General features: G+C 47.0%; 1 protein-coding gene and 1 pseudogene across 6 annotated transcripts in view; one reads left to right on the top strand and one right to left on the bottom strand.

Annotated features, from left to right (window-relative positions):
• Positions 1 to 13,414, top strand: part of ASXL1 (ASXL transcriptional regulator 1) — an 80,356-nt gene extending 66,942 nt beyond the window's left edge. For all 5 annotated transcript variants that reach the window (XM_053573650.1, XM_053573651.1, XM_053573654.1 and 2 more), the window contains 9 exons: positions 2,428 to 2,548; positions 2,625 to 2,722; positions 3,249 to 3,342; positions 3,960 to 4,112; positions 5,980 to 6,143; positions 6,241 to 6,337; positions 7,726 to 7,831; positions 8,337 to 8,970; positions 9,479 to 13,414. In XM_053573650.1, the coding sequence (XP_053429625.1) occupies positions 2,428 to 2,548; positions 2,625 to 2,722; positions 3,249 to 3,342; positions 3,960 to 4,112; positions 5,980 to 6,143; positions 6,241 to 6,337; positions 7,726 to 7,831; positions 8,337 to 8,970; positions 9,479 to 12,367 (4,356 nt within the window). In that variant the 3' untranslated portion in view covers positions 12,368 to 13,414. The remainder of the gene's footprint in view (positions 1 to 2,427; positions 2,549 to 2,624; positions 2,723 to 3,248; positions 3,343 to 3,959; positions 4,113 to 5,979; positions 6,144 to 6,240; positions 6,338 to 7,725; positions 7,832 to 8,336; positions 8,971 to 9,478) is intronic.
• LOC128573409 (proteasome activator complex subunit 1-like) lies at positions 5 to 2,180 on the bottom strand (annotated as a pseudogene). The gene has a single exon (XR_008376463.1). The product of XR_008376463.1 is annotated as a proteasome activator complex subunit 1-like (transcript).
• Positions 13,415 to 17,347: the final 3,933 nt, after the last annotated feature.

Genomic DNA, 17,347 nt, shown 5'->3' on the forward strand with positions numbered 1-17,347 from the left:
TGCACAGTGTGACTATGTTTATTGTGCTTGGGAAGCAAGGTGAGGGAAAAACCTCAATAGGAGAAAGATAGGGGAAAATCTGGAGTCCCTGGCAAAAATTAAGAAGGTCTATACTGTACCCATCACAGAATTAGAGGGAGCTCTCAATAGATCATTCCCTTTGTTTCTCCACTGGGCTTCTTGAGCTTCTCAAAGTTCTTCAGGATGATGTCATATAACACAGCATGAGTGTTGCGGATCTCCATGACCATCAGCCGGATGTCCCAGTACTCTGCCTCATCTAGCTCGTGTACCAGCTGCCAATAATCACCCACATGGGGCTGCTTGGCTGCTTTGGCCACTGCATCACCTCGCTCAGAGAAATACTTAGAGATTTGAGTGTGGAAGCCTTCTAGCTTGGTGTGGAGGCTGGTCATGAGTTCAAACACCTTCTCCTGGACAGCCACTCCAAAATTGTTCCCATCCTCAATCCGAGGTATCTGCAGCTGCAACCAGGTGGTGACCAAGTTGAGCTGCTCAATGACATCCTTAATCTCAGGCTTTAAGCACTGCAGGAGGACCACAATCTTTTCATTGCAGTTCACTAGGCCACAGGGAGGACCTTTTGTCTTCATCTTCCCCTTTGTCTTCCTTCTCCTGGTGTTTTTTCTGCTCTTCCTTCTCTTTCTCCTTAACTGGATCAGGCACTGGGATGTCTAATGGGGCCTTCAGATTGCTTAAGTTGGCTTCATTGAGAGCTGGCTCCTTTAAAAATGCATCCAAATCAGAAATCTTCTTGGGGAAATAGCTCCTGAGGAGGTTCTTTGTCTTGGTACAAAGGTCTTCACGAAATACATCCACCTTGGCTTGGGCCTCAGGCTGGACCCTGAGCATGGCCATGGCCTGGACAGGGGTCCTAGTGCTGCACAAAGAGCAAAGACTGTACCAGCGTGGGCTCCTGGCTCCATGGGCGTCCATGGCCCCTGCAGCAACACTCAAAGCTGGCATCATCCCTATCCAAGCCCCAATAAGCTCTCTCCTGGACCCCTGCTGCGGACTCCATTCTTCTATTATTTAATCTGCTCTTACGGAGTAGGGGGTTCATGCTTATGCTTCTTCCTTAAAATCCTTTCTTAGTTTTCTGTTGTCCTTATAATGAAATTCAAAGTTTTTTTTTTTTTTTCTTCTGGGCCTGCCTAGTATCTGTCTCCCCTGCAAGTTCACTTCCTAGTGCTTTCCCTCTCTTTCATTACACTTGCAAAAACCTGGGCTTTCATTTGTTTCTCAAAGGTGTGAGGTTCATTCCTGCCTCGGGGGCCTTTGCTCTGCTAATCTATTGTCTTAACTCCCTTCCTGAGTGGAGTTACTAGGTTTTCAGCTCAAATGTCACCTCTTCAGAGAGAACTGTCTCCATCTTTTTTGTCGACATTTCCTTCTTCTACTCCAACTGTTCTCTTCCTCTCTCCAGCCCCCTATATTCAGTCCATATTTCTTCCTAGTGTTGGGATATGAGACAGCTAAATTCTCCTTGGGAATGAGTGGAGTTTTAATTTTGAGACTATATATACAATGAGCCTGTTGGAAGAAGCTTTTGTTAGCAGATAAAATTTGGGATGAAGCTCTCACCTCTATTCAAGTCTTGTTGCCATTTTAGTTTGGTTTAGATCTTCCTCATCTTTCACTGGACCTCTGTCATAGTCTAACTCTTGTTCCTGCTTCTGTACTTCTGTGGTTGCCAGAATGAAATTCCTAAATCTCAGATTATTCCCCTGATTAATATCCTTCAGAAACTCTGGAACAGTCATAGTTTTAATCTCTCCCCACATGTCCTCTTGTACTAGCCTCCTACTTAACTAGTTCCACATAGCCCTACTGAAATCACAATTTCCTTGAGTTTCTTTTGTGTTTGCTTATCTCACTATCTAGAACTTCCTACTTTCTTACTGCTGACCTTCTACTCAGTAGCTTACTTTAAAACTCAGCAGCTCAGGCAACGCATCCTCTTGGAAGCCTTGTCTCCCTGCTCCTGATTCACACCCTATACTATACTGTGGCCTCTTTCCCCCATCTCAGTGAGTTAGGTGCCCCCTCTTCTGGGCAGTGTTACTTCTTTTGCTATGTTTATATTGTATTTGATTTTCTTTCCTACTCAGTTGAGCTCCCTTGGGGTAGGGCTCTGATTCCCACTTCTTATATCCCCACCCTCCCCAGAACAGCATGGTGTAGCTTATAGGAAGCACCCTATAAGTGTTTAATGCAAAATTATGTCTAACTTTATTAATGATATATTTATGAAAAGAACTTAAGAAAGAGGTCGGTTAAACAGGGATACAAGTTTATCAATATTCTAAACCCCTCTTCTCCCAAAGCATACAAATTTAGGAATGCTCACCGTGCTGGTAGGATTTGTAGGATTTCATTCACCTGAGTTGTGCCTTCCTGTCACAGAAGGATGCCCTGCAGTGGTCTCGCAACCCAGCTGCAGTGGAGGGAGAAGAGCCAGAGGACACAGCTGATGTGGAGAGCTGTGGGTCTAATGAAGCCAGCACTGTGAGTGGTGAAAATGATGGTAAGGACCCTTAACTGCATGGGTGAGGGAGCCACAACAGGTGCTAGGAACTAACCTTTATTTTCCTCTTTTCCAGTATCTCTTGATGAAACATCTTCAAATGCATCATGTTCTACAGAATCTCAGAGCAGACCTCTTTCTAATCCCAGGGACAGCTATAGAGCTTCCTCACAGGTAGGGAGACAAGGCTAGGAGGGTGAATGATGGCAGGCGCAAAGCAAGGTTCTTCTTCCTCTTGCTAGGTAACTATGGACGTGGTCAAAGAGTGGAGAACAGAAGTTTGGTCTCCACTTGCTAGTGCCATTTTGGGCAGTAGGTCTGAGAGGAAAATTTATTTTGGGGAGGGTAGGACCATGGCTGAGTAGTTCATTCTTGTAAAACACACATGAACATCGGGAGAGAAATACAGTGTAGGTGCAGACTGATGAGAACATGAATTTGGGGTTCAGTAGTTTGAGTGATAGCCCTGCCACTTACTAACTATGGGACTTAGGGCAAATTCTTGACCTGCAAAATGGGGATAATAATACTGTCTTGTAGCTTCGGGTTATCCTTGGCATGATGCCTGGCAGTCAGTGCCCTTGCAAGCATTGCCTAGCAGATCTAATCCATCTGTTTTACAAAAGAATAGATAGAGATAGGATCAATAGGGAGTGCTGTGGTGACTTGGGCTCCATTTTTATTCCCTCTGGGAATACAGGCAAACAAACAAAAGAAAAAGACTGGGGTGATGCTGCCTCGAGTTGTCCTGACTCCTCTGAAGGTAAACGGGGCCCACGTGGAATCTGCATCAGGTATGTGTAAACTCATGATTGTGATACTTTTTCCTCAGGTCCTGGGGACCTGGTCTCCCTCTGTCAGCAGTTTCCGACCTACCCTGTTTCCTCGAAAATAAAGACAGTGTCTTATTTTAAGGTGTGCTCCCAAAGATGCGCTAGGTCTTATTTTCAGGGGATGCCTTATCTTTCCTGTAAGTAGGTCTTATTTTCGGGAAAACTGGGTAGTAGTGTGATGCTAGTAGAGCTGTTGGGCCAGAGTCAGGAGATCCAGCCCCTCTGGAAGGCAGCAGGCGGTGGTGGTGAGGCCTGCCATGGGTTCTCATGCTGGGCTGAGCTCTGTGCCCTCCCTCCTCTTTGCCGCCCAGGGCAGTCGTGAGGATCCACTGAATGATTGTGTCAATGCACTGTAAAAGGCGCGGTGCTGTACAAATAAAGGTGATGGTTTGGCATTCTTAAAGGGATATTTTAAAGCCAGACCGTGAGGTGGTGGTTTCTGCCAGCCCAAGGCTGGGAGACGGCAGCACCCCGGTATTGCTGGCAGCATCTCGGGGAGAGCTGGGAGAAGCAAGCTTGTCTGAGAGCTATGGGCGCGGCATGTGATGCTTTTGACCAGTGGAATGCTGTGCCTTCAGGGTTCTCGGGCCGCCACGCCGATGGCGAGAGTGGCAGCCCATCCAGCAGCAGCAGCGGCTCTCTGGCCCTGGGCAGCGCTGCTATTCGTGGCCAGGCCGAGGTCGCCCAGGACCCTGCCCCGCTCCTGAGAGGCTTCCGGAAGCCAGCCACAGGTGAGTGGCTTGGCACTCATTTCTCTGCCTGTAATGGGACCCCCAGCAGGCCTAGCGAGAAGATGATGTCTTCTATTAAAAGTTCCTTTACCACTTTATTTTTACTTCTTGTGTGGCCCTCTATTTTTTATTTTTGTCTTACAATTTGGTCATTTCCTGTGTAGATCTCTGCTAGACTGTGAGAGAACTCCTTGCAGGCAGAGATTGTGCCACAGTGCTCCTTGTATGTCGCTGTAAGGCCTAGCCTGTGCCTGCCTTGATACGACTTAGCAAGTGTTTGAGTGAGTGAAAATTGCTTCTGAGATTCTCAGTGTAGAACTCCAACACTTGTTTCTTTTTTTCTTTCTTCGGTAGCTTCCTGCCACATTTGTTCTCAACATTTGTAGTCTCTACCAGACTCTCCTTTTTTATTTTATTTTTTTAATCAATATATTGGGTGGAAGCATATGTCAAATTTTGGAGATGCAAACAGTTTAGGTAGTGCTACACTGTGTACCTGTCACCCCCTCCCCTCCAGTAGGGTTATTTGCAATACTTGTATGTTGTTTGCTATTTCAGGATTTATTTCTTATGGCCCACATGCTGACGCTTTTGTAAATGGGCCACATGAAACCATTAAGAAGACTAGCCTTTGCCTCTGAAAATTAATAAACCATTGCCCAAGGGTGGTGCCTGTGTCTCAGTGAGTAGGACGCCGGCCCCATATACCGAGGGTAGCGGGTTCAAACCCGGCCCCGGACAAACTGCAACAAAAAAATAGCTAGGCGTTGTGGCGGGCGCCTGTAGTCCCAGCTGCTGGGGAGGCTGAGGCAAGAGAATTGCATAAGCCCAAGAGCTGGAGGTTGCTGTGAGCCGTGTGACATCATGGCACTCTACCAAGGGCCGTAAAGTAAGACTCTGTCTCTACAAAAAAAACCCCTAAAATTAAAAAAAATAATAAATAAACCATTGTCCAAGTGGGAACGAGGTTTGCTGTCTTACTGCTTTTCCAGCCCATCAGCAGTGCTTATCCATGGTCTCAGAGGTCTCTATTATTAGTGTGTTTTTCAAATAAAGTAACATTTGTTTAGGCTTTTGTTTTTTGTTGTTTTTTTTTGTAGAGACAGAGTCTCACTGTACCGCCCTCGGGTAGAGTGCCGTGGCCTCACACGGCTCACAGCAACCTCTAACTCTCGGGCTTACGCGATTCTCTTGCCTCAGCCTCCCGAGTAGCTGGGACTACAGGCGCCCGCCACAACGCCGGGCTATTTTTTTGTTACAGTTTGGCCAGGGCCGGGTTTGAACCCGCCACCCTCGGCATATGGGGCCGGCGCCCTACTCACTGAGCCACAGGCGCTGCCCTTGTTTAGGCTTTTGTGAGAGGTAGTAACATCTCAGTTGGCTTTTAACAACCCTTAGTACATGTCTACATGGACATCAGACTTCTCTGCCTTATTCAAAGAGGACTTTTGCAGATTTTGTGTAGTACACTACCTAGATTTGCTTTTAGACAACTTCCGTCATTTCTCCAGTTGGGCTTTGTGGACCCTGTTCTCCAGCTTCGGAGGGAAGCTCAGAACCTGCCCCTTGCCTGGTTTTTCTTGGGAAGAATGTCCTCTTTAGGCTATGACACAGCATGGTACATAAGAGTGTTGTCTGAGGGAACGCAAGGCCAAGTGTTCTCTTAGGTTGATTGCAACAACAGTAACCTTTATAACAATTATAACATACAGGTTAGGATGGACTGGACAATTAAGCAGATTATGTGCAGATAAGTTCTGGGTAGCTTGGGTGCTACCACCAAAGTTTTCCCATCAGTTGGCATTTACTTTTTTGCTTGAAAAGTTGAATATCTATACCTCAGTGCTGCTTGCTTCGAAAATCACAGGTCAGATGAAACGCAACAGAGGAGAAGAGATAGATTTTGAGACGCCTGGATCCATTCTTGTCAACACCAACCTCCGCGCCCTGATTAACTCTCGGACCTTCCACGCCCTGCCCTCGCACTTCCAGCAGCAGCTCCTCTTCCTCCTGCCTGAAGTGGACAGACAGGTTACACACAGGCAGCCTTCTTTTTGCCTCTTTCTGGGTGGGCTTCTTTTCTTTTTTACATTTATTTATTGGATTCCCCCTTCCTTGATCCTTCTAGGTGGGGACAGATGGCCTGTTGCGTCTCAGCAGCAGTGCACTAAATAATGAGTTTTTTACCCATGCGGCTCAGAGCTGGCGGGAACGCCTGGCTGATGGTAAGTAGACTTTGTCATCCCGGATCAGTTGAGATGGCGCCTTCTGTGTGTGGTGTGGCATGTCTCCTGGTGTTTAAAACCTAAGCACTCATGTTTTACCCGTCTTTTTATTTTCCAGGGCTATTCCGTGTAAGACAGGCTTTCCTCACAATACTAGTTAAGTTTAGTGGGTTTAATTAAGGTGCCACACAGCTCTGAAGAAGTTATAGTATATCTGGACTTGCACTGTGGTGTATGTACATGGAGTGGACTTGTCACTTAGAGTGATTGTTAGCGTCTCTGAATTTAATTTTGTAGATGAGCTATAGGGGGAATGTGTTGGGAGGACTCCAAGATCACTCCTAGGTTTGATAATTTGTTGGCGGACTCAGAATACAGTCATGCCCAAGTCTATGATTTATTACAATAAAAGAATACAAAGCAAAATCAGCAAGGGGGGATGCACATGGCGGGGGCACTCTGACGTCCGGAGGAAAGGAGGTGTGGGCCCCAAGGTCCTCTCTCAATGGAGTCACATAGGACACACTTAATTCCCCAGCAACAGATTGTGACAATGTGTGTGAAATATCTACTGGGGAAGCCTGTTAAAGATTTCCCAGGGTTTTTACTGGGGACTAACCATGTAGGAAGCCAGTGCCTGGCACATGTCCAGATTCCCAAAAGGAAAGCAGATGTTCACCATAAACCATATTGTTTGCATAAATAGTTTAGGGACAGTGAGCTACTCCTTTCAGTCATGGTTATGGGAACCCTCTTGAAATCCTCAGTCCTAGATGTCAGCCAAGGGCCATCCTCAAAAGTAGAGGCCCCTCTAAGTAAGGGTAAGTCAGGCCTACTATGTTAACTTGCTTCTCCACAGGAAGTGAGAATGGTTCTTCTGTTTGTTGTTTTTGCCTTTTTAATCAATGTGTGGCTTGCTCTTGGATGACTGAGTACTGTAAGGAAGAGTAAATTCTGCTTATAGCAGACTTGTTAGCTCTGTCCTGAGTAAAGCATGATGTAGGAGTGCCTCTGGGAGAGACAGGATTGTGCTCTTTTTTTTTTTTGTAGAGACAGAGTCTCACTGTACCGCCCTCAGGTAGAGTGCCATGACATCACACAGCTCACAGCAACCTCTAACTCTTGGTCTTACGTGATTCTTTTGCCTCAGCCTCCCGAGTAGCTGGGACTACAGGCGCCTGCCACACGCCGGCTATTTTTTTTTTTGGTTGCAGTTCAGCCAGGGCCGGGTTTGAACCTGCCACCCTCGGTATATGGGGCCGGCGCCCTACTGACTGAGCCACAGGCGCCGCCCGATTGTGCTCTTTTAAAACTCCTGGTATAGTAGAACTGGAAGTTTTAGACGTTACCCTGAAGGCATTCACTAGAAAAGTTGTATTTCTCTTTAGGTGAATTCACTCATGAGATGCAAGTCAGGATAAGACAAGAAATGGAGAAGGAAAAGAAGGTGGAACAATGGAAAGAAAAGTTCTTTGAAGACTACTATGGACAGAAGTAAGGCACTTTTAGCTATGAGTCTTGGTCTGGGCTTTTGAGGGGATAGGATCAGGTGGTCTGAATAGTGAATACAGACTTTCTCTGGGTTACAAACAAGATAGCCTCTATTCGTTGGTTCTTTGAACAAATAGAGGTTGGTTGAATTTGTTGTATGTAAGTTGGAACAGTGACATTTATGTATTACCTATAATAGCCCCTGTTCGTAAGTGTGAGTCATATGCCAGTCGGATGCCTATAACTCAGACTTACTGTAACATAAGTTGGAAATGTATAACTTGCGGACTGCATTTGTTGGATAAGAATGTGAAGATTTTGTGACTTGGATCACTTAACTTAATGCCTTTCATGGTGAAGCTGATGTATTTTTTTGTAGTTAGTGTTAATGCACGGTGCAGATTTGTTTTGTTCTGAGATACTATGCTTATAGATGTGTGTTATTCATAGATATAAAAGAGACATGCTCCGCCTTGCCTGTAACTGATGGTGTGAATCTGGTTTGCAGATTGGGTTTGACCAAAGAAGAGTCATTGCAGCAGAATGTGGGCCAGGAGGAGGCTGAAATCAAGAGTGGCTTGCATATTCCAGGAGAATCAGTGCGGCCACAGTGTGGAGTGGCCACCCGACAGCGAGATGGGCATTTTAAGAAACGGTCTCGGCCAGATCTCCGAACCAGAGCCAGAAGGAATCTGTACAAAAAGCAAGAGCCAGAACAAGCAGGGGTTGCTAAGGATGCAAAATCCGTGGCACCAGACATCCCCCTCTACAAAGATGGGGAGGCTGAAACCGACTTAGCAGGGAGGAACAGTCCCCACTTGCCAGGCATGTCCTCTGCAGCACCCAACCCAGAGGGTCCCAAGTTCCCAGCTGAACCTATGGGTTCCCAGATCCCAACTGAGCTGGACAACTTGGCACGTGCCTCTGCATCTCCAGACAGAATTCCTAACTTGCCTCCAGAGGCTGTGGATCAGGAGCCCAAGGATCAGAAGAGGAAATCCTTTGAGCAGACAGCGTCTGCATCCTTTCCCGAAAAGAAGCCCCGGCTTGAAGATCGTCAGTCCTTTCGTAACACAATTGAAAGTGTTCACACCGAAAAGCCACAGCCCACTAAAGAGGAGCCCAAAGTCCCGCCCATCCGGGTAGGAGACTGTTTAATTCTTGGCTGCCCTGGAGCCAGATTTCCTTTGAGGGTCATAAGATTATAGAGCCCCTTTGCCCTTGGGACTTTGAGTTAATTCGATGGGAATGTAGAGCTTCCTATGAGACAGCCTTTCTGGGATTGATTAAAGTTTAGAGAGATAGAGTTCTTTTCTTCCTTTTTGTTCACTCGTGAAGTTATCTCTAGAGATCAAAATCTTTTGGAGTTTTTAAATCTTTTATTAGGTAGTGTTAGATTCTTTGCTGTAGTGACTCACACCGTCCCACCAGAAATTAAATTTAGATATGTGGCATATAACAGCCCTTGAGTAGAATCTTCTCCAAATGGTGTGGTGTCATGAGCAGCCATTTTACTATGCTTATTTCATTTTTTTTGGAAATTAATTTTGTGTGCTATGACTCCTATGCTCCTAGAACACTAGTTTTGCTTTAGTTACGAGGTCAAATTACTAAGTCGTTTAAAACTGTTTTCTAACTATTTTCTTGCAGATTCAACTTTCACGTATCAAACCACCCTGGGTGGTTAAAGGTCAGCCCACTTACCAGATATGCCCCCGGATCGTCCCCATCACGGAGCCCTCCTACCGGGGCTGGACTGGCGCCAGGACCCTCGCAGACATTAAAGCCCGTGCTCTGCAAGTCCGAGGGGCGAGAGGCCACCAATGCCATCGAGAGGCGGCCATCACTGCCATCGGAGGGGGGGGTGGCCCGGGTGGAGGTGGCGGCCGGGCCACCGATGAGGGAGGTGGCAGAAGCAGCAGCAGCAGTGGTGATGGTAGTGAGGCCTGTGGCCACCCTGAACCAAGGGGAACCCCGAGCACCCCTGGAGAGTGTGCGTCAGATCTACAGCGAACACAACTATTGCCGCCTTGTTCTCTAAATGGGGAGCATACCCAAGCTGGAGTTGCTGTATCTAAAGCCAGGAGAGAGGAACTGGCTTCTCCTAAACAGGAGGAAAGCAGCCTGCTACAGAGGATTCCAGGTGTATTTGCAAGAGGGCTGGAAGATGCCTCCCAACTCCCCATTGCTCCCACTGGGGACCAGCCGTGCCAGGCTTTGCCTCCACTGTCTTCCCAAACCCCAGTAACTGAGAGATTAGTTGAGCAGCCTAAGCTGCACCTAGATGTTAGAACTGAATGTGAGTCTGGTACCACTTTCTGGGAAAGGGATAATGAGGAACGAGGACCCAAAGTCCCCCCAGAGGAGGGTCCTGCTCAGTCTCTGGTAGGAGATGTATTAGAAGAAGGAACTGCCTTGGCTCTTGATAGTGATCCCACTGTGACAGGTCCTGTAGATGTGAACCTTAGTTCTACACCTGAATCCTCATTGGCTGATTGCCTGCAGGACAAACCATTTGATGACAAAGTAGGACTTGGTGACCCGTGCCCTTACATGAGGGAAAGTGATTCTAGGCAAGAACACTTGAAAACCAAGGTTCTCGTTTCTGACAGTGCTACTCCTTGGCTGCCAATCCCATCAGATGATGAGGTAGCGAAACAGCCTGATCCAAAATCTAGAGAAAACGTACCATGTATTGAGCCCCAAGTTGGGGAAGAGTGGGAGAAAACTCCCTTCATTCCTGCATTGCCTGGGGGTTTGACAGCTAAGGAGAGCCTAGATCCCCCTGTCAGCCTTCCTTCACACTGGATGGTGCTATCTAAAGGGGGTGTTGACAGCATTGGCAGTGCCTGCAAACAGGTGGACGCTGAAAAGTTTAAAATCAATGGAGACTCTGAAGCAGTGAGTCCTCATAGCGAGTCCACAGACACAGCCTCTGACTTTGAAGGCCACCTCACTGAGGACAGCAGTGATGGTGACACTACTGAAGCCACAGTGATAAAGGGATCCTCAGTAGACAAGGACGAGAAACATGATTGGAACCAATTTGCCTCACTGTCCAAGGTGAATGGTGACCTGAATCTGGTTACAAGGACAGACGGAATGGTTGCTTCTCAGAGCTGGGTATCTCGAGTATGTGCAGTCCCCCAAAAGATCCCAGACTCCCTGCTGTTGGCCAGTACTGAGTACCAACTGAAACCCACATGCCCAGCCAGGCCTGGTCCCTTGGTGGAGCCTACTAACTCACTTGTGATACAGTTCCTACAGAGTAAGTTGCCCCTAGAGAAGGTTCTTCTTCCAGCCCATGGTGGCAGCAAGCCAGAATCCCCACAACTGTCACTTACAAAAGAGCAGAGCCATAGTGGCATGGGGGGTTTGCATCATCCTGGGGAAAACAGTCATGGGGTTTTCAGAAGCAGCCCCACTTCTTTATGTGCTTTGAAGGAGCCTCTCCTGCCTAAGAGCTATGATGTAGGCACTAGTCTTGCCAGGATAGAAACCACCCAGGCTCCTGGAGTGCCCCAAAAGATTTCTAAGACAGCCCCAAGTTTTAACTCCCTACATCCAGTGACTTCCTCTGGGAAAATGGAAGGATTGGGTTCCAAAGAGCAGTTCTCTTCCTTTAATTTTGAAGATCAGAAGGAAATCCATGCCATGTCCCAGTGCAGTAATTCAAATGCTACTCCCGGCAAAAGTCCAGGAGATCTCACTACCTCGAGAGCACCTTCTTTCTCATCTCCAAATGTGATCTCCTTTGGTTCAGAGCAGACAGGCCAGTCCCTGGCTGATCAGGACAACGTTGCAGGACAAGGGAAGAAGCTCTTTGGCTCTGGGAGTGTGGCTGCAACCCTTCAGCGTCCCAGGCCTGCAGATCCAACACCACTGCCCGCTGAGGTCCCTCCAGTTTTTCCCATTGGGAAGTTGGGGCCAAGCAAAAACTCTGTGTCTGGTGGAGTACAGACTGCAACAGAAGACTGGGCTCCAAAGCCACCTCCTGCCTCTGCTGGCAGCATCAAAAATGAGAAGACTTTTGTTGGGGACCCTGTTAAGGCAAATGCAGAGAACAGGAAAGCTGTTGGGCACAGTCCTCTGGAACTGGTAGGTCACTTGCAAGGGATGCCCTTTGTCATGGATCTGCCCTTCTGGAAATTACCCCAAGAGCCAGGGAAGGGGCTCAGTGAGCCTCTGGAGCCACCTTCTATCCCCTCCCAACTCAACATCAAGCAGGCGTTTTATGGGAAGCTTTCTAATCTCCAACTGAGTTCCACCAGCTTTAATTATTCCTCCAGCTCTCCCGCCTTTCCCAAAGGCCTTGCTGGAAGTGTGGTGCAGCTGAGCCACAAAGCAAACTTCGGTGCGAGCCACAGTGCATCACTCTCCTTGCAAATGTTCACCGACAGCAGCACAGTGGAAAGCATCTCGCTCCAGTGTGCATGCAGCCTGAAAGCCATGATCATGTGCCAAGGCTGTGGTGCATTCTGTCACGATGACTGTATTGGACCCTCAAAGCTCTGTGTATTGTGCCTTGTGGTGAGATAATAAATTATGGCCATGGGAAAAACTGTACATTTAGTGTGTGTATTTTGATAATGATTGATCTTAAACCTGTATACAGAATATCATTGATACAATACTCTTTCTAGGCAAGAGCACTCTTGCCTTCCCCAACATTTATAAAGTGCTAAAGCCCTCTGTCACTGTTGACCCTTCTGGTCTTGCTGGAGGGGCTTCCTGGGGGGCATCCACTGGGCTGCCCAAAGCCAACCTGAGCTTTCATTGCAGACAGTCAAGCCTGGTGTGGGTTGGGGAGCCTGCCTGACACCCAGAGGGACTTGAAACTGTAGCAGGAAGGTTGTGTTCTCCACCAAGGGAACTGACCTGCTGGAACTGAGTAGAAATGTCAGTCTTCCACTGCCCCCTCCTTGCCATCTTTTCTTCTGCTACTTTGGGGAGTTGATGGTGGGGAATAAGCCAGTACAGGGTTAAAGTAACTCCCAGCATTGTCCACCAGAGGGCTTGAGCACCTGCTGACCTCAGGGTCACAGTTCAGTCATTTGCCAGTTGATGGAGCCAGTTTTACCTTTGGTTCTGTTGCTGAAGCAAATTTGGAACTTGTCTCCTCAGTATGATCCACTAGCCCATAGGATCTTTTGAAATCTTAAATAACCCTATTTGGACAATGGGGTCTAGGAATAGGGTTCTCTTTCTTATGAAGATCCCTCTGTAGACCTTGTGAGTTAACTGTCCAGACATTTGCAGGTGAATTCCTCTGCTTGACACTCTTCCTCGTCACTTGGGACTCTGTGGGAGTGGGTATCTCCACGTACCTGTGTAAAAGTCATTTTACATTTCAAAGCAGTGTGTTTCTTATTTTTATATTTTTAACTCTTTATTCTTGGATGTATAAAGTGAACTTTTTGGCTTCTGTAAGTATGCTCTATGCACCTCTAATGTTTTATCATGTATTTATATGTTGTACACAGTACTGGCCAATTCTGTAAATGGATGTATTGTACAGAGAACATGACTGTCTTCTTATTTTACATCTTCAGTATCATTGCATTAAAGTGGTGTAATTTACTTCTCCACACCTGTTGTCAGAGCCACTGAGTGCTGTGCTACTTGACGTGAGGGCAAAGTGATTGACTTGTGACCTGCCAGACTGGCCCAGCACCCCATCACAGGTCACTAGGTGGATCTACCACAGTCCACAGAACCACAGGCAGCCTATCCACACGCTGCCGAGCAAGCACATCTTGCTTCTCACGTTTCTCCTCTAGCCTTTAGTGGCTGCTTGCTGCCATATGTGACAAATCACCACCAACAGTGTTAAGTGCTTCTGGATTCATGGGGGTGTTCCTTGGGCAGTCCCCAGGCAGGCCTTCCAGATCTGGCTCCAGGGTCACCACTTGGCACAGCAATACCTGAGACCATGCTTACTGTGGCCACGGGGCTCATCTTCATGTACTTTTGACAGCAGGCATGTTTGAGAAGAAGCAAAGCCATGCTTGCTGCCTGCCTGCCTCCGAAGGAGTTTCCAGCAAATAGATGCCCGTGTTTGTCATCCCTAACCCTGTTCCTGCCTTATTTCTTGTGTCTCAACTTATTACAGAGTTGAGAGTCCTCATGTAATTTCAGTCTCCCTGTGTGAGTGCTCTTGTATGAAGTATAAAATTTGTATGATTTTGGCAAATCTCGTTTCATCTGACAGTTTTTTTCTCCCCATTTAATACGATGCGGCATTTCTGTCACTTGAAGCATGAGTGAGAAGTTGGCAATGATTAAGTTGGTGACTTAATACTTAATGTCCAGTATTGGCCAAGTCCAAGTTGTCAACTTAAATCTGTTTACCAAAGCCCGGGAGCCAGGGGCCCATGCCTGCCTGGTCCTCCTCTTCCCTTTGTTGGGACCTTTGGGGCCATCAAAGGGTACAGTCTTGACACTGGTCTGGTCCACGAGGCGGCCCAGAGAAAGCACTGCTTTTGTATGTCTCTTGTGGTATTGGAACAATAAACCTATACAACCTGCAGTTGTGGTCTCAAGTCATCTTCCGTGGCCGGGCTGGAGTGTGGAGCTGGTTGAGAAGGATTAGACAACAGCTCGCCTCACCTCTGCTCTGAAGCTACAGTTCTTCACGGAGCTCTCGTAGGAGGTTAGTCCAAGAGGAGTGACTTGGCAGCTTCATTGGTCTTTAGCCTCTGTTCATGACTTGGCAAACCTTTCCACTTGGAGTGCAATACGAAATCTACTGAAAGCAATGGGAGTGTTTTCCCTTTGTGAATGAAAGTCAAACTGGCATCTGTCTGCAACTGCTCATCTAACTGGCCTCCCTGAGCTCTAGATTGCCAAATGGATTCCTTATGGTTTATGGTCTTCTGTAGGAGGGGACCCAACGGTGACCTTGAGAGGCCCTAAGCCTGAGCACTGCTTGTGTGGCTTCTGGAGGCAGGGAGGTGCCTAAGGTGGGGCCTGCTAGATAGTGAGCCTGGGTGGATGGCATGTCAGCAGGGATTCGTTTCTCAGTTAAAGTTCTCAGACTTCTCTCAGGTACTTAAATACATGACTGTGCTTGTCAGAGGTGATTTTATTAATATATAGATAAGCCAAAAGTAAAAATCATGGAAGGAAAGATCTAATATATATCCATGAACTTTTTTCCTGGGAATTGGAGAACAACTGTGGTGAGACACCTTTCGGTCAGTTGAAGCTGCCATTTTGTGGTGCTGCCGTTCGATAGTTTGAGAATATGGTTCAGTGGCCCTGTGGTGACTGGGCAGCTGCCTGGTGGTATTGATTTGTCTTTATTCCTTTGTGTCATAGAGTCCATTTGGCCACTTAACGTCTACAGGAGCTTAGAATACAGGATTGGGGCCTTGCGTTGCCAATCATGTCTCATCAGGGAGGCAGTTAGTGCATTGGGTTCTTGGAGGATGAGCATTGCTACCTGCCAGCTCTGGGGTACTATCCAGTTTGGGGTCATGTTATTTATCTTCTCTGTCAACTCTCCTACCTGTGGATGGGGATAATAGTTTCTACTTCATCAGGTTGTTGGTGACTATTAAGTCACACCAGGCCAAAACAATAATTGCTACATGAACTTAAGATACCTGCCACAGTTACTACTTCACCCTTGCCTGGGGGGAACTGTTGACCTACAAGCCTGTATGTGCTGTGTTAAGGCTGGTGCAGGCTGTGAAGCTGGTTCCTGGCCTCACTGCAGTCACTGGGTACAGTCCAGAGCTTAAGAGTATTTGGTAAGGGAGGTTTATGTTGCTCATGGTCCACAGAACCAGGAACATGATGTTTCTGGATAGGGAAAGAAAACCATCATACTGGCCTTGTGAAGGATCATTAATTTGTTTGATACCCAGCCTGCTCTTGAGGAAGTAAGACCTTGCTTGAGAGGGGTTTGTGGCAATGTGGGTGAGCTAAATGGAGCAGCCTGCATCCATCAGAGTTTTCAACAGACCAAAGTGTCTGTATCCTGCCGTCCAGGGAACGGGCCCAGGTTGCCTTTGCCCATGTGTGTGGGTCCTATTTGAAGCCATGGAAAGGGTGAGATGTGTGGCCTTGGAGTTTGCTACTTGAAATAGAGTACCCCATTCTCCCTCTCTTGTCTCCACATCAACTTGAAAGCCTGGAACAAATATCTTTGCTGTGGGACACAAGCACAGACAAATGGCTTGTAAGAATAGTACAATTGTTAGGGCTGCTTTACATGGCTTTGGTGGGTTTTCACCTTTCTGTGGATACCACCTGCCAGTGTACAGAGTTTTGCATGCTATTTCAGAGGGTTAATGAGTTGCTTAGGCAGCTTGGGCCCCTCATATAAGACCACTGGCTGACAATAAACCTAATAAAATCTGGGTTTATAGAAAAGATCGACCAATGGAAGATAGGACTTTACCTGGATTCTTCTTAGAAGGTTTTATGTAACTACTAAGTTTCTTTGGTACATTTGAAGTATTTTTTTTTAAAAATTAGCTTATGCATGTTGTCCTCTTTCCTTCATTGAGTCAAGGAAGTTTTGCCTGTTTTGTCATTAAATTTTAGTTCACTGTTTTAAGGGGACATTCCTGTCTAATGATGTCCTGTGTCCACTGCTAATAAAATGACCTGAGCCTCATTTAAAGGAGCCAGACTGGAGTAAGCCTGTACTTTCCTGCTCTCAAGCAAATTCTCCTGTGGACCTCAGTGCTCCTGTGGAACTGCAGCATTTCCTGTGGAGGGAGGTAAGTGTTTCCTGGGCTGGTCAGGCCAGTAGGGTCTGTGTTCTGGAGATGCACCAGATTATGGGGTTTCAGTAGTCTCCGTGGCGTCACAGCTCACTGCAACCTCCAGCTCTTGGGCTTTGGCAATTCTCTTGCCTCAACCTCCCGAGTAACTGGGACCACAGGCGCCCACCACAATGCCTGGCTATTTTTTGTTGCAGTTTGGCCGGGACTGGGTTTGAACCTGCCATCCTCAGTATATGGGCCGGCGCCCTACTCACTGAGCTACAGGCGCCGCCCCGTCTTAATAGTTTTAATAGTCTAAGCAGTGGTAGTTTTGGTAGGACGAGGAAATTTCATGGTTATCACTGAGGATTTGCTTCCCCTGGATCTCCATGCCTTGGGAAAGGTGAGGAGGTCCATCTAGCACTGTGCACGGACCTGCTCCTGTCTTCACCAGAGGCTTAGCCCAAAGTCACACCCAGTCACAGCACAGGGCTTTTAAACGATGGGCCCTTCTCTGGTCTATTTTACTTATTTGGCTACTACCTAAAATTTTTATTAAAAAAGAAAAAAATTCTTGATGCCATTACTAAAAAGTCAGGGGTTTAATAACAACTGCCATATAGTATGCGTATATACACGTTTGCATTTTTAACAGTAAAATGTATGCTTTTTGCTTACACACAGTTTTTTTTAACCCATGATAATCCAAGTTTGTTCCCAGACACATTCCTGTAATTCTTCCTTGAAGATTAATCTAAATGATACATGTAGTATGAAAAAAATCCTTATAAATAAAGGTCTT

Source organism: Nycticebus coucang, chromosome 21, assembly GCF_027406575.1.
Source record: "Nycticebus coucang isolate mNycCou1 chromosome 21, mNycCou1.pri, whole genome shotgun sequence".
Classification (NCBI taxonomy): Eukaryota; Metazoa; Chordata; class Mammalia; order Primates; family Lorisidae; genus Nycticebus; species Nycticebus coucang.